Raw genomic sequence first — 15,843 nt, forward strand, 5'->3', positions numbered from 1 at the left:
TTTATTTGTTTGTTTGTTTATTTATGTATTTATTTGAGACAGGGTCTGACTAAGTTGCTGAGGCTGGCCTCTAACTTGTGGTCCTCCTGCTTCAGCCTTCCCAGTTGCTGTGATTATAGGCATGCATCACTGTGCTGGGCCCATGACTATATTTATTAAAAAAAAAAAAAAATTAGTTGTAGATGAACATAATACCTTTATTTTATTTAGGCATTTTTATGTGGTGCTGAGGATCAAACCCCATGCCTCATATGCTAGGCAAGTGCTCTACCATTGAGCTACAGCCCCAGCCACCACCACCCCCACCCTTCCCCGCCATTACTTTTTGAGAGTGGTGTCAGAGACTAATAAGCAGAAATAAAATAGGAGACCAAGCTTAAATACCAGCTTACAGGGCCTTAGGAAAGAAGGCTCATTAAATGTAAGGGATCTTCTGGTACCTCTGACTTTTCTTCTGTATGAGGAATGGAGGCACTGCTAAGATTCATTTGTTTAACAAACATTTGTTAGAACCAACCATGTGCCAAGTGCATCATGTACACCTGTAATCCTAGCAATTTGGGAGGTTTGAGGCAGAGAAATTACGAATTGGAGGCTAGCCTCAACAACTTAGTGAGGTCCTATGCAACTTAGCAAGAGCCTATCTCAAAATATAGAATGAACCAGGTGTGATGGCCCACTCCTGCAGTCTCAGCAGCTCAGGAGGCTAAGGCAGGAGGATCACAAGTTCAAAGCCAGTCTTAGCAATTCAGCGAGACCCTGTTTCTAAATAAAAATCAAAAAAGAGCTGGGGTAGTGGTGCCCCTGAGTTGAGTCCCCAGCACCTAAATAAGTAGATAGATAGATAGATAGAAAGAAAGAAAGAACGAACGAACTGGGGATGTGGCTGGGTGTTATGTGCCCCTGTCTCTCCTGGTCCTGCTCACAGTTCATCATGTAGAGGTGATGCTTACGGAAAGAAGTCTTAGATTTGGAGCCTCTGACCTGGGTCAGGAAACTCCCTGGTTCCCTGACTTACCTGGACAGTGAGCTGCCTCAAGGTTCAAGGCTCTTTTTAGGGCCTGTTTCAAAACTCAACCAAGTCTCTTGAAGTGGTAACTTCAAATTTTGCTTCTGTTTGGGTGCTTATAGTTCTGGTTTCCTCTTAAAGATAGTATTTCCAGAGTTGTAGTTGTAGCTAGATAATACCAGTTGGAACATTTTCCCAAAATTTTTAAACTTAAAATATCTGAAGTGATATTGATGAATTTTCCTTCTTCTCTCCCCTACTACATACATACCCAAATTCTGTGCAGAATAGCTCCTCTCCCTTTTTGTTGTTCATTAGGTCATTCTTTTGTTGAGACATTCTCTCAGCACCACGTGTGGAGGATCTGCTGTGGCCCGAGCCCTCAGGGTACTGGAGATGCTGCAGTGATTAGTGGGCAGGGCCCTGATATTCCTCTGTGTGCTTATGCGTGACCCCAGATATGTGTCATTTCCCCACACCAATTCTGCAGTTCTCTAACACCAGCTGTGTGTCCAACAATTTCATAGGATTCTTTTTTTTTTTTTTTTAAAGAAAGAGGGAAGAGAGAGAGAGAGAATTTTTTTTTAATATGTATTTTTCAGTTCTCGGCAGACACAACATCTTTGTTTGTATGTGGTGCTGAGGATCGAACCCGGGCCGCACGCATGGCAGGCGAGCGTGCTACCGCTTGAGCCACATCCCCAGCCCCTTCATAGGATTCTTATACTAACTCTTGGAATTAGTGTGGACCCCACGGGTTGAGAGCTCTGTCCCACAAGGTTGCTCTCACTTCAGCTGCCAGTGGGATTCCCAGACAACTCCCACTTAGGCCCTACTGATCGCACATTTAGGGGTTCTAAGATTTGATAATTTTCTGGAACAAAACAGTTTAGGAAGGTGCTTGCTTTATGATTACCAGTTTATTACAGATGATAGAGGTAAGTAAGGGACAGCAAAGTGAAAGAGATGCCTGGAGCATGGGTGGAAGAGCAGGGAGCTTCCGGGTGCTTTCACGGCCTACAGGCATGTCACCCTGGAAGCCCTTGAGCCCCATCAGGGAAGAATGGTTATGGGGCTTCATTACACAGACACCTTGATCAAGTCAGTGGCCATTGGTGATTGGGCTCCAGCTCCCCCTCCTTCCCCAGAGGTTGGGGTGGGGCTGAAGGTCTTGCCTTTGTCTTTCTGGAGACCAGCCTCCATTCTGAAGCTACCTGGGAATCCCATCATAAGTCATCATATTAACTTAAATGTAGGTGTGATAGAGAGGGGCTTATGAATAGCAAAAGAGACCCTTGGCCCTCATGAAATCCCAAGATTTTTAGGAGCCTCTGGGGCAAAAACTAAATGTTATCTGTCTCCCTAAATACATACATAAAAAATGTATCAAGAAGTGTCACGTGCTATGAAGAAAACTCAACCAGGGTAAGGTGTTGAGGCAGGCAGAGAAGTTCTCTTGTGAGTGGGGAGCTTGGGAAGGGCTTCTGAGAAGTGGCTTTCTAGCAATGAACTTCAGGTTTGGAGCCTTTCGGGTGTCTTGGGAGGAGAACATTCCAGGCAAGGGGAGCGGCACAGCCAGAGCACCTCAGATGGGGTGTCCGTGGCCTGCGCAGAGTACTGGAGAGTTGGAGGGGCAGGAGGCTGGGTCTAAACCAGCTGGAAGTCTGTGTGCTTGTGAGCCTGTGTGGAAACACTGGACTTATCTCAGTCCTTCTTTCCTTTCTAGTCATCAAGTTTAGGTAATGAGTTCACATAATTCTTAAGAACTATCCTGCTGGGGCTGGGGGTGTAGCTCAGTGGTAGAGTACTTGCCTAGCATGCAGAAGGTCGTGGGTTCCATATCTAACCCAGCCCCCAAAACTATTACGTTCTCCTACGCTGTGATTCTTTCCTTTCTTTTTCTCCATTGGTGACGCAGAAACCTCTTTAACTTGAAAGCTAAAAATTGCCTCACTAGAAAAATGGACAATTCTCCTGGATTTTATGGATTCCTGACATATTTATTGCTTTGCCACTGGTTCTTTTTTTTGGGGGGGGGGGAGCTAGAGATTGAGCCTAGTACTTGGTGCATGCTAGGCAAACACTCCACCACCAGGCTACTTCCTCAGCCCTACATACCTGCTCTTCTTTGGGAAATCATTTGAGCTCTGTAAAAAAAATCCAGTTATTCCAGCATTCTTGGACTTTCTTCTTTTAAGACGCCTCCTCCTCCTTTTAAGACCTCTCCTGATCCTGCTCACTGTTCAGCTCTTGTTTCATCTTCATATGGTGGCATGTGCTTATCTCAGTAGCTCCATGTTCATCCCGGTACTCTCCAGGAACATCTAGGGAAATTACCTGTCTGTACTAAATGATCGATTGGTTTTCCCTGGTTCAGTACTGTTAAAATGGGTGCATCTTTTAGAAGTGCATATCAGTTCCTTTGATCCTTTGTTTCTGGGTCTGACATATATTGGCTTAGAATAGATGAAGGATGTGACTCAAATGTAGATACTTTCCGTACTTCTCTTGGTTCTAAGATGTTGGCTGCTCATTCAAGAGCAAGGTGTGAGCTCAGGCATTTGCTTCCTTTTCTGATTCTGTTTCTCTCCCGGCTTCTGCTCCTTCTTGGCCTCAATAGCTTCCACCACCCTCATCTTTGGAAATTGCCACAGAAACAACCCAGAACAACCCAGAAGAGGAAACCACAGAAACTGTAGGTAAAGGGTCAGAATCCGTCATTGAGGGAAAAAAAGAAGAGGACAATTCCTGCAATGCCAGCTCAGAGATGCAGCAGATCCTCACACGGGTTCGCCAGAACTTTGGCAAAATCAATGTAGTGCCCCAGTTTTCTGGGGATGACCTGGTTCCTGTGGAGGTGTCAGATATTGAAGAAGAGCTGGAGAGCTTGTCTGCTGAGGAGGAGGAAGAAGAGGAGCAGCCAGGGGAGGAAGACGAGGCCGAGTCTTACCAGGAGTCCCTGGAAGAGCCAGGGCAAAGTGACACTCAAGCAGTCATTAAAGCCCTGGATGAGAAGATCGCAAAATACCAGAAGTTTTTAAACAAAGCCAAGGCTAAAAAGTTTTCAGCCGTCAGGTAATATTTTCACCATTAAATGAATTGCATTTGTTCTTTTCCCCAAAACTTGCCACAAGTATGGGAAAGGGTGTTTTTGTTTTTAGTGCTAGGGGTGGAACTCGAGGCCTTGAGTGCACTAGGCAAATGATCTACCACTGAGCCTACCCACCCCTGTCCTGGCAGTACTTGGGTGTGGGTGGCAGTCATCGCAGATTTTAAGAAGAAATTGTATGAATCTTGTCACATTTAGCTCCCTGAAGCATGAGAAAATTAGTTATCCAGTATCTTAGAAATGCCCAAGGGACTCCACCAACTTTTTCCCCCTGGTGTTAACTGTGCAAACAGGAGGGGAGTTTCTTTATTTTAGAGGTTGTTGCAGGTCTCCAAGGCACCCTGCTGCGGGTGACTGAAGAGAATGTTGGGCCACTTCATTACTTTGCTTTTCTGTTTCAGAATATCCAAGGGGTTAAGTGAAATGGTTTTCGCCAAACCTGAAGAACAGAGAAAATCATCTAAAGAAGAAAATGATATAGGTGAAGATACATCATTTAAATCATTTAAATGTGATTTGCATCTTTAGAATTTTGGGAACCTAAGTTGAACTTCCAGGTGACCTCTACTGGCATCCACACAGATACTTACCCTATCTGGCACATGCCCTGGTTCTCCATAGTATTAATCATACAAATTGGGTTATCTGCTTCTCATTGTTCACTTTGTCAGGATTAACTTGGCAATTCAGGAATCATCTTCCTAAGAAGGGTACAGTGTTAGTCTAAGAATCTAAGGATGGGTCCACAGACAAATTGGAGCAGGGACATTATATGAATTTGTTCTTGACCCCTTTTGACTGACAGTTTCCATATTAGGAGTGTTTATGTGACACAAAAGCAAACCCTGCTATAGTCTGTGGGGTCTGACCTGACCTGGCACCCTGCCTCGTCCTGCTTCACTGTATGCTGTGCTCACCTGCCCCATCCACTGGCCACCTTCCTCCTCTCCACCGTGGAATTCAAGGGCAAACTTTGAATAGAAAATTCCTTTTTTTTTTTTTTCCATGTGTGTTTTATGTATCATTTAGATCCAGCACCTACTAAAAAGGGAAGGAAGCGGAAGGCTCAGAGGGAAGAAGAACATTCAAGTAAAACTCCAAGGACACTTACATCTAAGGAAGTAAGTACTTTAGTTCCCAAGACCCAGGTGTAGAAAGTAGGGAGAAGTGCAGTTCTCAGGATGCACTTTCTGAAACAAATGTGGGTCTAGAGCTGAATCCTAGGAACCCCAGTCCTCAGCTATCTGGTTGAAGTCGCTTAAATAGGGTCAAGAGGTGGCCAACTGGACAGATGTCATAAGTCCATGGAATTTGTTCCTGGGTACTGTCTTCTACTTTGTGACCTACCTTTTGGAAGAATTGGTGGTTTTGTGTGGTCCCTGGGAGATGACCCGAGGAACAGAACTGGCTAGGCAGGCAGATCACTGACCTCCATTAGAACAGCTTTGTGACCGTGCTCTGTGGAGCTGGAGCAAGCCCTCCAGGGAGAACAGATTTTCAGGAATGCCACAAAGGATTCAAGCAACAGAGGTGGGGTTGGGGGCTGGACCAAATGTGAATCAGGAAGGGGTCAACAGGTCTGTGGGGGGGACCTCTCTTTAGCCCTGTTTCACTAGTTGCAAGGGAGGTGGAGTGGTGAGAGACAGGCTCCTGTTTTATGACTTTCAGCGCTTGATTGGGTTTTTCTTTTTTCTTTTTTTTTTTTTTGCAGCGAAGGCGAGCAGCACGGCAGCAGCAATCCAGAAAAGTTGGTGTGCGCTACTATGAAACACACAACGTGAAAAATAGGAACAGGAACAAAAAGAAGACCAATGACTCCGAGGGACAAAAACACAGACACAAAAGATTCAGACATAAGCAGTAACATGTAAAAAAATGTTTATTAAATTATATTATACAAAAATATACAATTAGAAATTGTAGTCATTTTCTTCATGCCCACTTGGCATTTCTAAGGACACAGTGCATGTGTTCTGAGGCTTGACAGATGCAGCCATTCACTGGTGCCGGTGAAAATAAAGCCCTCAGCCCTACTGAGTTCCATCGTCAAGTCCATTGACCTCTCCAAACACTTGAGTCAGCTCTGAGTTCCTCCAGAGTGTGCCTCTGGCTGTGCTGAAATGGGATCTGGGATCTGCAGAGTGGTATTTCCTTTGAACTGCCAGGCAACAGCATGTGTGGAAGCTCATAGAGCTGTAGCGTGTTTCAAGGATGTTTGGTATACCTGGCCGTACTTTAAGATATGAGGAAAAAGCTCTGGCAACTTTTGTCCCTCATTAAGTGGACCCATTTAGGACATGCATGCTTTGCTGTCATGAGTCATGGGACCACAGATCTCAGGGAATGGAGTTCTTTCCCATGAAGATGGCAGCACAGGCAGGTCACTTGAGTGGACTTATAATTCCTCAAGACACTGGGTACGGGTCAAAGCTGTGACTTGCAACCTGAGATTAGAGTGGTGGGGTGTGCTCTAGGAACACAGCTCTTGTGGGACTAGTTTTCCCAGTGAGCCTCGAAGCCCTAATCGGGAAGGGTGTTATGTTAGAGCTCTGCCAAGGAGTCAGTCTGTCCTTGCACTTCAAGGGATACTGAGTGGCATTTCAACCCTGTGAAATGGTAGTGCCTTCCTAAGGAACCAGACTTGGGAAACTGCATGATGGATGTCACCTGGCTTGCTGCCCTGGTCTGCCCAGAATTAAGGATTTGTGTCACTAATTCAATCCTCTGGGTTTACAGAAGCTGTCTGCAGGCTTTACTCTGGTCATTAATAATTAGCATGGCCCCTGGGCACAGTGGCATATGGTTGTAATCCCAGCCACTTGGGAGGCTGAAGCAGGGGGATTGCAAGTTCGAAGCCAGCCTCAGCAACTTAGTGAGACCCTGCCTCAAAATTTTAAAAGACTAGCTCAGTGGTAGAGCACCCCTGGGTTCAGTCCCCAGTACCATGCACATGCACACGCACACACACACAAAGTAATAGAAACTGCATACAAGAGACGGTTACCTCTCCAGTTGTTTAAACAGGTAACTATGGGGATGTGGAGTCAGAGTTCAATTTTCTGCAGAATAAGGTGAACGATGTCTATGGGAGGGAGGAGCTGAGGTGTGGACAGCTCACAAAGGACACTGGGACTTGGATTCCTTTCCAGCAAACATTTACTTCCTCCGCAGCCTGGGTCTGCCGCTGCCGCTGTTCCCTGACCTCTTAGACTGAGGAAGAGATCCAGTTGATGTGGTGGGTGGGGATGAGACCATACAGCAGAAAACCAAAGCTCCAAAATGAGTTACCAAAACTGCATTGGTTAGGAATGAAAATGGAATGACCGAGGCCAGAGAAGCCCCAGTTAGGATACAAGGGAACCTGTGAACTAGACATTTGAGAGACAGGAGTAGCTTCCTTTGGCCACACATGGATGGTGGATGAGATGGGAAAGCAGTTCCTTCTCAGTCTTACTATTTGAGTTGGCGAATCTCCTGGTTGGCCCACAAGTTGCATACCGAGACTATCAGGGTCACGCCACCCTCTTGCCTAACCAGGAGCCTGGTTGCCAGACTGTAGGTGTCCCATGACACTGGGGCAATAGTGTGACTTCTGACAAATGTGTAGGTGGTGGTCAGGGGAGGGGATGGCTTGTTCACTCAGGAAACTAGCTTTTTATTACAAAGGGCTTGTGATGGGGTGGTAGTATTCGCTGAGACCCATATGGAAATTATCACTTCTTTGGTGCAATAATGCCTTCCAGTTGGGCCTGAAAAAGAAAACAAACCATTAATGCTTGAAGCTTGCAGCCTAACACAAATAGCTGAGAGGTGATAAAGTCTCTGGGAAGAATAATCCAAATGCTGCCACTCCAAGTGTTCTTTTCTCCCCCCTTCATTCTCACTCCATATTTTCGGGATTAGCTGGTTTCTGGCTTGGCGTAGTCTTGTTACACCAGGAGAAACCAGAACTGTCCTGGTTTCCATACAGTAATAGCTCAGTGTATAATATAAAGCATTGAAAAGGAAATTGAATAAAAGTTGTTGAAATAGTGGTTTTTCATTGCTCAGATTTCAGGCCTGAATGTGTCTGCTCTTTGGTTTAGGATCCTGGGATCTCTGCTGGGACCAGAGGTTTGGGAAGCAGCAAATTATCAGCCACTAAGACAACTTGACACCCAATTAGAGAAAATTGCTACCAGTGAGTAGGGAGCTGTCCATCTTGTAGGTAAAGCTTAAGACACTTGGGAGTTATTTACCCGGCTTCTCTGGCAGCCGGTACAATAATTTACTATCATGGTATGTGAACAGATCTTTAAGTAGGTCTATCCTGGGGACTGCAAACACTGCTTTATTTGCAGTGCAGCTCTGAGCCAATAAAAGAAACTCACTTCTAAAGAATCGTTCACCCTGGGGATTACAAGGTTGCTCTTGAATGTTAAAAAGATAGAACTTACAACAAAGGAATATGGCGGATAAAGGAAGATGGCAGATAGGGAAGCAGCTTTCAGGGGTAGCTAGGTAAGTGATCACATTGCTGTGAAATTGTCTAGCTTTACCAAGGGTGCAGTGGCGCACACCTGTAATCCCAGTGGCTCAGGAAGCTAAGGCAGGAGGATTAGGAGTTCAAAGCCAGCCTCAGCAACTTAGTGAGGCCCTAGGCAACTCAGGGAGGAGAACCTGTCTCTAAAATACAAAAACGGGCTGGGGATGTGGCTCAGTGGTTAAGTGCCTCTGGGTTCAATCCCTGGTACAAAATAATAATAATAATAATAATAATAATAATAATAATAATAATAATAATAATAAAAGAATTCTTGCTTTTCTTTAACTCTTTGGTAACAAGAATCTTTTCTGATGGTGGTTAATACAAAGGCCTCTTTATCACAAATAGCTGGCCTTTTTGGTTTGTGGAGCCAACACACCTGCTGATCTCAAGAATGTAAGCTCTCCTTGCAACTATGGTGGAGGCGGCCAGGGTTGTGGGAGAAGTGGCTCAATGTCAATAGCTATGCATCTAAGAGAGTGCCTAGGGCCTCAGCAAACACCAGGACTTTGGGAGGCCTTGTTGAAGTTTTCTGGTTCAGCAGATGCAGGGAGTGCCCAAACATTTATTTCCACAAGCTGCCCCCGATGAGGATGATGCTAGTCTGGGGTCAAACCTCTGAAAATCTTTGGCTCAGTCAGGGAGCATAGGGTTGCAGAGGCCTGTGACTAGCCTTCTGTTGGACCAACCTTTCCCACCAGCATGGCTCCCAGCACCTTATATAGATGGGAGCATGCCACCAGTACTTGGACCCTAAGTAAGGAAGACCATCTACAGGGGGGTGCTTGAGACCGAATGCCTGGGGAGGTCCTCAGCTTTTTTTTTTTTTTTTTTTTTTTTTGGTGCCATGGACTGAACTGAGGGGCACTCGACCCCTGAGCCACATTCCCAGCCCTATTTTGTATTTTATTTAGAGACAGGGTCTCACTGAGTTGTTTAGCACCTTGCTGTTGCTGAGGCTGGCTTTGAACTTGTGATCCTCCTGCCTCAGCCTCCCAGGCTGGGGATTACAGGTGTGCGCCATCGTGCCTGGAGAGGTCCTCAACTTGAAGTGGCTCTTCCTCCCAGGGGGCTTTCCTTCTCTGTCCACCCACTAACTTGGCCTTCTCTGCTTCTGCCCCAGACATGGAACCCCAGTAGATGCCAGGAGGACAGCCAGCCCATGAAGGAGAACTCCAGCTTTGAGGGGAGGGCACCTCTACTTTCCGCCATATATCCTCCTCTCTGGGGTTAGGCAACTTTTCCCAGGGCAAAAAGTCTTTTCCTAGAGAATCAGGCTGACATGTCATGGGGTCAGAGTTGAGAATGGAGCCCGTCCAGAGCCAGAGGGATGGAGGACCCTCGTCATGGGCCTGCCCCACCCCAATGTCAGCTTCCTTTACCCCATGGAAATGCGTGTGGACCAACATGTAAAGGCCACGGGGACTGTCCAGCCCATGAGGCTGGGGACCAGTGCTATGGGAGCACCGTGGCCTGGGCCTCCATCACCTTCAGCTGCTGATTTGTCCGCTTCAGGAACTGAATCTCCTCATTGTGCTTCTTTTCTTCCACCTGTCGCCGCTCGGTCTCCCGCTTCTCAGTGGCCTCACATTTTGCCTTTTGCTCGTTCACTTGCCTCTCCAAGTCTCTCTTTTCCATTTCCAGTTCTGCGATCTGAGGGCACAATACTCAGTCATCCTGGGATGTTGCCTATGGATGGGTGGTGTGAGAGCCTAGGTGGTGGGGACTTGAGACACCACAGCTGTCCAACCTGACATTGCCAGGGTATATACTGCCACCAAGTGGGAGGTCAGTGACTGGCATGGAGCATCCTCAGGGAGACCAGCAAGCCAAGACCATGTATGTGGCTGGCTGTTACACCCAAGCAAGGGTCCTCCCTGAATGACAGGTCCAGAGTCATGAATGTGAGGAGGGCACCCTAGTAGCCAGAATGCAGCGCGGCAATGACAACAGAGTGGCCTGGTATCAACAGAAGAGCCTGAGGGACAGGGGATATGGTAAACCCGACTCACTTTTTTCTCCATGTCTGACTTCCCCTGCTCAGCCTGCAGCGCCTTCCTCATGCCAAACGCCACGCTGCTCTCGTACAAGGTCTGGTAGGCAGCGATGGTCATGCGAATCTCGTCCCGGACTCGCAGTAGCAGCAGCCCCCTCTCTGCACAGTTGATGGTCACCTCCCGGATCAGCTCATCTTCCAATATGCACAGTGCAAGATCAGAGAAGGCAAGGGCAAGGGGACATGCACCTTGCCCATGGCAAGCCACCCTTCCTCTTGGAAGGGCCCTAAGGTGTGTCCTCATTTGGAGCTGAGGTCTCAGGGAAGGCCCTAATGTAGGGCACCTTCACTGGCCCAAGAGTCTGCCATGCAGCCACCCCGTTCCATTTAGCACAAGGAAAAGCACCCAGCCAGCAAGAAGGGGTTGGCCAACGCACAAGGAGCCTAGGAACCCCAGGTTTGTTTGTGGGTCCCCCTCAGCTAGAAACTGGGAACTAATGCAGAAATCTGACTTTTTCAGTGAGAAGATGGTGGCAATTTTAAAGCAGCCCCTTTGGCTGGACTGATCTGTGGCTGAGAACAGCAGGGTCTTAGAGCACACATAATCACCTTTTTTTAAAAAAAATAACTTTTATTTTTTTCATATTTATTTTTTAGAAGTAGTTGAACACAATACCTTTATTTTTATTTATTTTTATGTGGTGCTGAGGATCGAACCCAGGGCCTCACACGTGCTAGACGAGCACTCTACTGCTGAGCCACAACCCCAGCCCTTATTTTTAGCTCTTTATGTGGTGTGGAGAATCAAGCCCAGTGCCTTACACATGCTAGGCAAGTGGTCTGCCACTGAGCCACAACCCCAGCCCACATAATCTCCTTTATAAACATATAAAATCTTCTTTAAAAAGCTGGAGGGTCAACCACAATCATAGTAAGACTGAGAGGAGCTGCTCAAGCGTTTACAGGCAGTGTGCAGATTAGAATCCAGCCACTGGACACCTCAGGGTGGCAGATTTTAAATCCCTTGTGTCTACTGACGGACAACAAATTATTTTTGCAACATTTTTCTGGACTGAGTACTGAATGCTGATGGATATAAATACCAAACATTAATTTTTCTGATTAAAAAAATAGCTCAGTGGAACAGCACTTGCATAGCAAGCATGAGGATCTGGGTTTGACCCCCAGCATTATAAACAAAAACAAAACAACAACAACAAAAACATGTGCTTATTGTGACTATCTTTGAAAAGGCCAAGATTTAAAATGGAAGCTCTTATTTGACTCCAAATGTGTGAGAGATGAGGAAACCAGATCATCAGAGTACAGGGACTGGCAGGTGGGGGCCTGTTGGGACACTTGGCAGTTATTGGGTGGGTCAAGAAGGGTGAAAAGAGGTGATTTCAACATGGGATGGGCTTCAGCTCAGAGGTGCTCAGAGCCAGATCTGTGCTGAAGGGAAGGAAGGAGGTGGGGGTTGTGTGGTACCCACCCCCACCTTGCCCACTCACCAAAACACTGTGAGTAGAGCTCCCTGCGGACAGGGCAGATGCCCGTCTCCCTGGCTTGCCGCTGCTGCAGCTTCAGGTCCAGCTGCTCCTGGAGGTGCACCACGTCCATCCTGGTGCTGGGGGTGCTGGACACCTGCTGGATCCATAGCTGCGTGTCCTCCACCCACTCCCTGCGGCACAGACACAGCCACGCTGAGCAGAATCCACACGCTTGAGAGAGTTCTCAGGACATCAGCAGAGAGATCTCTTTGTGTTCTCAGCCTGAGCAGGAGTGAGGGGCAACTCTGCCACCATCCCACCAGAATCCCTCACTCCACTCCTGTGGTGTGGGTTCCAAAACCATACTTGCTTTGCTGCCCCACAGAAAAGGATCTGGGGAACAGGGCAACGTCTACTCCCCAGGTGGTCTTCATGAAATCATCACCACTGCTGCAGATTTTACTCTCCTAACATGATTTACATTGTGTTGCCTGATCTGTGTGGAAGGCCCAGTGGAACTCTCCACTGACTTAAGGAGTAAGAGACACAAGATTCCATAAACCTTGTGCAAGCCAGAAAGAGGCAAGTGTGTGTGCAGGGGCTGGGGAGGATCTTGACGGGGTGTGCCTGCATGGGCTCTCCATGGGGAACTTCATGGTGGAGTAACAACCAGGGTCTGGAATCACCACACAGGAGATGTGGCGGAGAGAACTTCGGTGCCACTGGTGGGAGAGGATCAGCTGACACATCACTTCCCTCCATTGACCTCCTTCTCAGAGGAGATGGATCTCTGTTTGCCTGTTTCCTCTTTTCATCAAAGCCTTAAAAACTGCTGTCAATATGTTACATAAGAACAATACATTACATAAGAACAGTTGAGGGGCTGGAGATATAGCTCAGTGGTAGAGTGCTTGCCTCCCATGCACAAGGCCCTGGGTTCAATCCCCAGCACCATAAAAAACAAACAAACAAAACCCAGGAAGGCTTCACCTGGAAGAAATGATATTTCTTCTGAGAGAAGAAATGAAGGGAATAGTAAAGGAAGAGTATCCTTGGAAGTGAGAACAGCAATTGTTAAGGCCCTGGGGTGGGAGAGTGATTGAAGTGCTTCAGAAAGGCAAGTGGAGACCCCTGGGGCAGTGAACAGGAGAGAAGATGAGGGATATCATGGGCCAGGCCATTCTACATCTTCGAAGCTACTGTAAGGACTTCGGACTTTACTCTGAGTGAGGTAGGAGGTCATTACAGGTGGAAGACTTGGCCTGATCCGATTTATGTGGAGAACACTGTAGAAGCAAAGAGTGGAAATAGGGTTTTTAAACAGGCCATAGCAAGTAGTATGGGTGACAGAGACCAGGGACAGATGGCAGAAAAACTTGGTGAAAAGTGGTTGGCCCAGGGAGATAAATTGAAGGTGAGTCAAAAGAATTTCTTGAAGGATAGGACAGATGGCGTGAGAGACCAAAAGCATTGAAAGGCAACTGTGTCTCTAGCAGAAAGAAGACTGAGATGGGGCAGTGGGAAGAGGAAGAAACTGTGGTTTCATTTGGACATGTTGAACTTGAGATGCCTATGGGACAACTTGGTGAAGGCACTGAGGAAGAAGTAGACTATATTGTCTGGAATTTAAGAGAGAGGACAGGGCCGAAAATACACATTTGGGATCCATCAGTATACAGATGGCATCTAAAGCCATCAAACTGGCTGAGAACATTCAGGGTAGATTTAAGGTTTCCCACCACCCTCCCAGAATCCAGCCATGTGCAAGTTCTAGGAGCTCTAAGAGGCAGGAAGGAGATCCCAGCCAGGAACTAAGGCAAAGTGCCTCTCCCTGCATTTCTAAATATTCTGGGATATAAAAGCCTGGGCCTTCTCCCAGTTATTGCTCATTTTTTTTTTTTTTTACCTTGGGGGCAGGATGGCATTCAAGATTTCTTCTGCCTGCTTTGTAGGATCTGGGATACAGGAAGTTGAGGGGAGCTTGGCTTTGGGCGGCTGTGGGACTGGACCTGAGGGTCCAGGCTGCTGGGGGCTGACTTTCAGAGGCCGAGCCTAAGAGGAAGGAACACGAGATATTTCAGGGATTCAGCTCCACAAAGCCTGGTCCTCTGGATTGCTCCAGGTCTTCTGCCAGTCTCTCCATCCCAGCCTACTTTTCTCATCTGTCTGCTCAGCAGAAATGTCTGAGCTGAAGCCAGCCATGAAGAGTCTCTGGTCCCAGCCCAATGATTGAACTGATGTTTCTGGCTCAAGTGGTCTGTCACTGCTATAGTGATGGAAAATCACTGCCTGATCTACTCTTGAACCCAGCTACCATGAATAACAGCCAGCTTCATCCATTTCCTTGTGACTTCTTTCTCATTCTAAATCTCTGCTCCTAGGGTCACACCCAACATTTGGGCCTTCTCTAGTGGTACTGGGGATTGAACCCAGGGTCTCATGTATGCTAGCCAATTGCTCTACCACTGAGCTACATCCTCAGCCCCATCGGGCTTCTTGCACCGCAATTCCACCCCTCTTCCCTGACCCAATTCCCTTTGCTGCCAGTCTCTACAATTCTTGTCCCTTGGGGTTCCCGACCTTCGGCTCTGAGATCTGTCTTTCCCCGTTGAAGCTTTCAGGTCCCCCATCCCCTGAAACCCGTCCTTACTTTGGGGCTCCGTTTCTCAGTGTTCCGGCTCACCAACACCGGGGTATCATACTTGAGCAGAGAGTCAGCAGGGGGAATCATGCCGGCGGCTGGGACTGCGGCTCAGCAGCTGGCCCTCTAGTCCGGGCCTTGTTTACGGTCACCACGGAAACCCCCTGGCCGGGGCGGGGCTTCCGAGTGGGGCGGGGCCATCAGCGCGCGGATTTCATTCCAAACAGCCGGCTTCAAACCTCCTGTTCTTGGCTTCCCAGGCCTCCTGTTCATTGGTTCGTCCTGTACTTTCGGGAGCAGGGAAAACAAGGTTCAAGTTCCTACACTGGGTCTAGTTTGCTATTTGAATGGGTTGGAGGGAACACTTTTGCTGAACCTCAGTTTTGACTACTGCAAAATGGGAGTCATCTCCTGACCCCTGAGTAAAGGGTTGGGGACGATTTCCGAAGAAGACATCGAGCATTTCCAGGTTTAAAAAAGTATTTTTTAAAATTAAATGGAGTCGTGCGTTCGAGGCCAGCCCCACCAAATTAGTGAGGCCCTAAGCAATTTAGACCATGTCTCAAAATAAAGAATAAAAAGTGCTGAGGGGGCTTGGGTTGGGCTCAGTGATAAGCGCCCTTGCCTAGCATGTGTGAGGCACTGGGTTAGATTCTCAGCACCACATACAAATAAATAGAATAAAAGTCCAACAACAACTAAAAAGTATTTTTTTAAAAAAGTGCTGGGGGTGTAACTCAGGGGTAGAATGTTTGCCTTGCATACACGAGGCCCTGAGTTCAGTCCCCAATACGGAAAAAAGTAAATAAATAAATGGAGAAATGACAGTTTCACATAAAGTTGAGGAAATAGAGGGAAAATATGCTAGTGATTTGCCCATGTGCTACCACATATGATTGCATTTCCATCTCTTCATTCCTTCATATTTCCAAATGCCAAAGTAATCGCAGTTTAAGCACAATCTTGTATCCTGCTTTTTCGTCTAAAAGTCAGGTTTTAGGGTTAGGGGCGTAGCTCAGTGGTAGAGCTTCCCCAGTATGCGGGAGATCCTAGTTTTGAACCCCTGTCACAAA

The 15,843-nt window shown here is 47.2% G+C and overlaps 2 protein-coding genes across 2 annotated transcripts in view; one reads left to right on the forward strand and one right to left on the reverse strand.

Annotated features, from left to right (window-relative positions):
- Gnl2 (G protein nucleolar 2) overlaps nt 1-6,155 on the forward strand; it is a 25,663-nt gene extending 19,508 nt beyond the window's left edge. Inside the window, exons 13-16 of the mRNA XM_046469203.2 lie at nt 3,630-4,084; nt 4,520-4,599; nt 5,148-5,239; nt 5,830-6,155. Coding sequence (XP_046325159.1) covers nt 3,630-4,084; nt 4,520-4,599; nt 5,148-5,239; nt 5,830-5,982 — 780 coding nt within the window. The 3' untranslated portion in view covers nt 5,983-6,155. The remainder of the gene's footprint in view (nt 1-3,629; nt 4,085-4,519; nt 4,600-5,147; nt 5,240-5,829) is intronic.
- Dnali1 (dynein axonemal light intermediate chain 1) lies at nt 5,980-14,907 on the reverse strand. Its single transcript, XM_046469204.2, has 6 exons — nt 14,780-14,907; nt 14,036-14,181; nt 12,151-12,320; nt 10,656-10,834; nt 10,132-10,296; nt 5,980-7,867 (listed from the first exon to the last, which is right to left on the reverse strand). Exons 1-6 carry the CDS (start codon nt 14,858-14,860, stop codon nt 7,832-7,834), a joined length of 777 nt encoding a protein of 258 aa, XP_046325160.1. The 5' UTR covers nt 14,861-14,907; the 3' UTR covers nt 5,980-7,831.
- Between the last annotated feature and the right edge of the window lie 936 nt (nt 14,908-15,843).

This window comes from Marmota monax, unplaced genomic scaffold, assembly GCF_021218885.2.
Source record: "Marmota monax isolate L192 unplaced genomic scaffold, Marmota_monax_Labrador192_F-V1.1 WCK01_AAM20220418_F8-fsc00008, whole genome shotgun sequence".
Taxonomy (NCBI): domain Eukaryota; kingdom Metazoa; phylum Chordata; class Mammalia; order Rodentia; family Sciuridae; genus Marmota; species Marmota monax.

Coding starts and splice junctions, on each gene's coding strand:
- Dnali1 (XM_046469204.2), bottom strand. CDS start 14,860: ATGATTCCCCCTGCTGACTCTCTGCTCAAGTATGATACCCCGGTGTTG. Junction 12,321..14,035: donor AATGCCATCCTGCCCCCAAG/GTAAAAAAAAAA, acceptor TCTGTGCCGCAG/GGAGTGGGTGGAGGACACGC. Junction 10,297..10,655: donor AGTCAGACATGGAGAAAAAA/GTGAGTCGGGTT, acceptor TTGTGCCCTCAG/ATCGCAGAACTGGAAATGGA.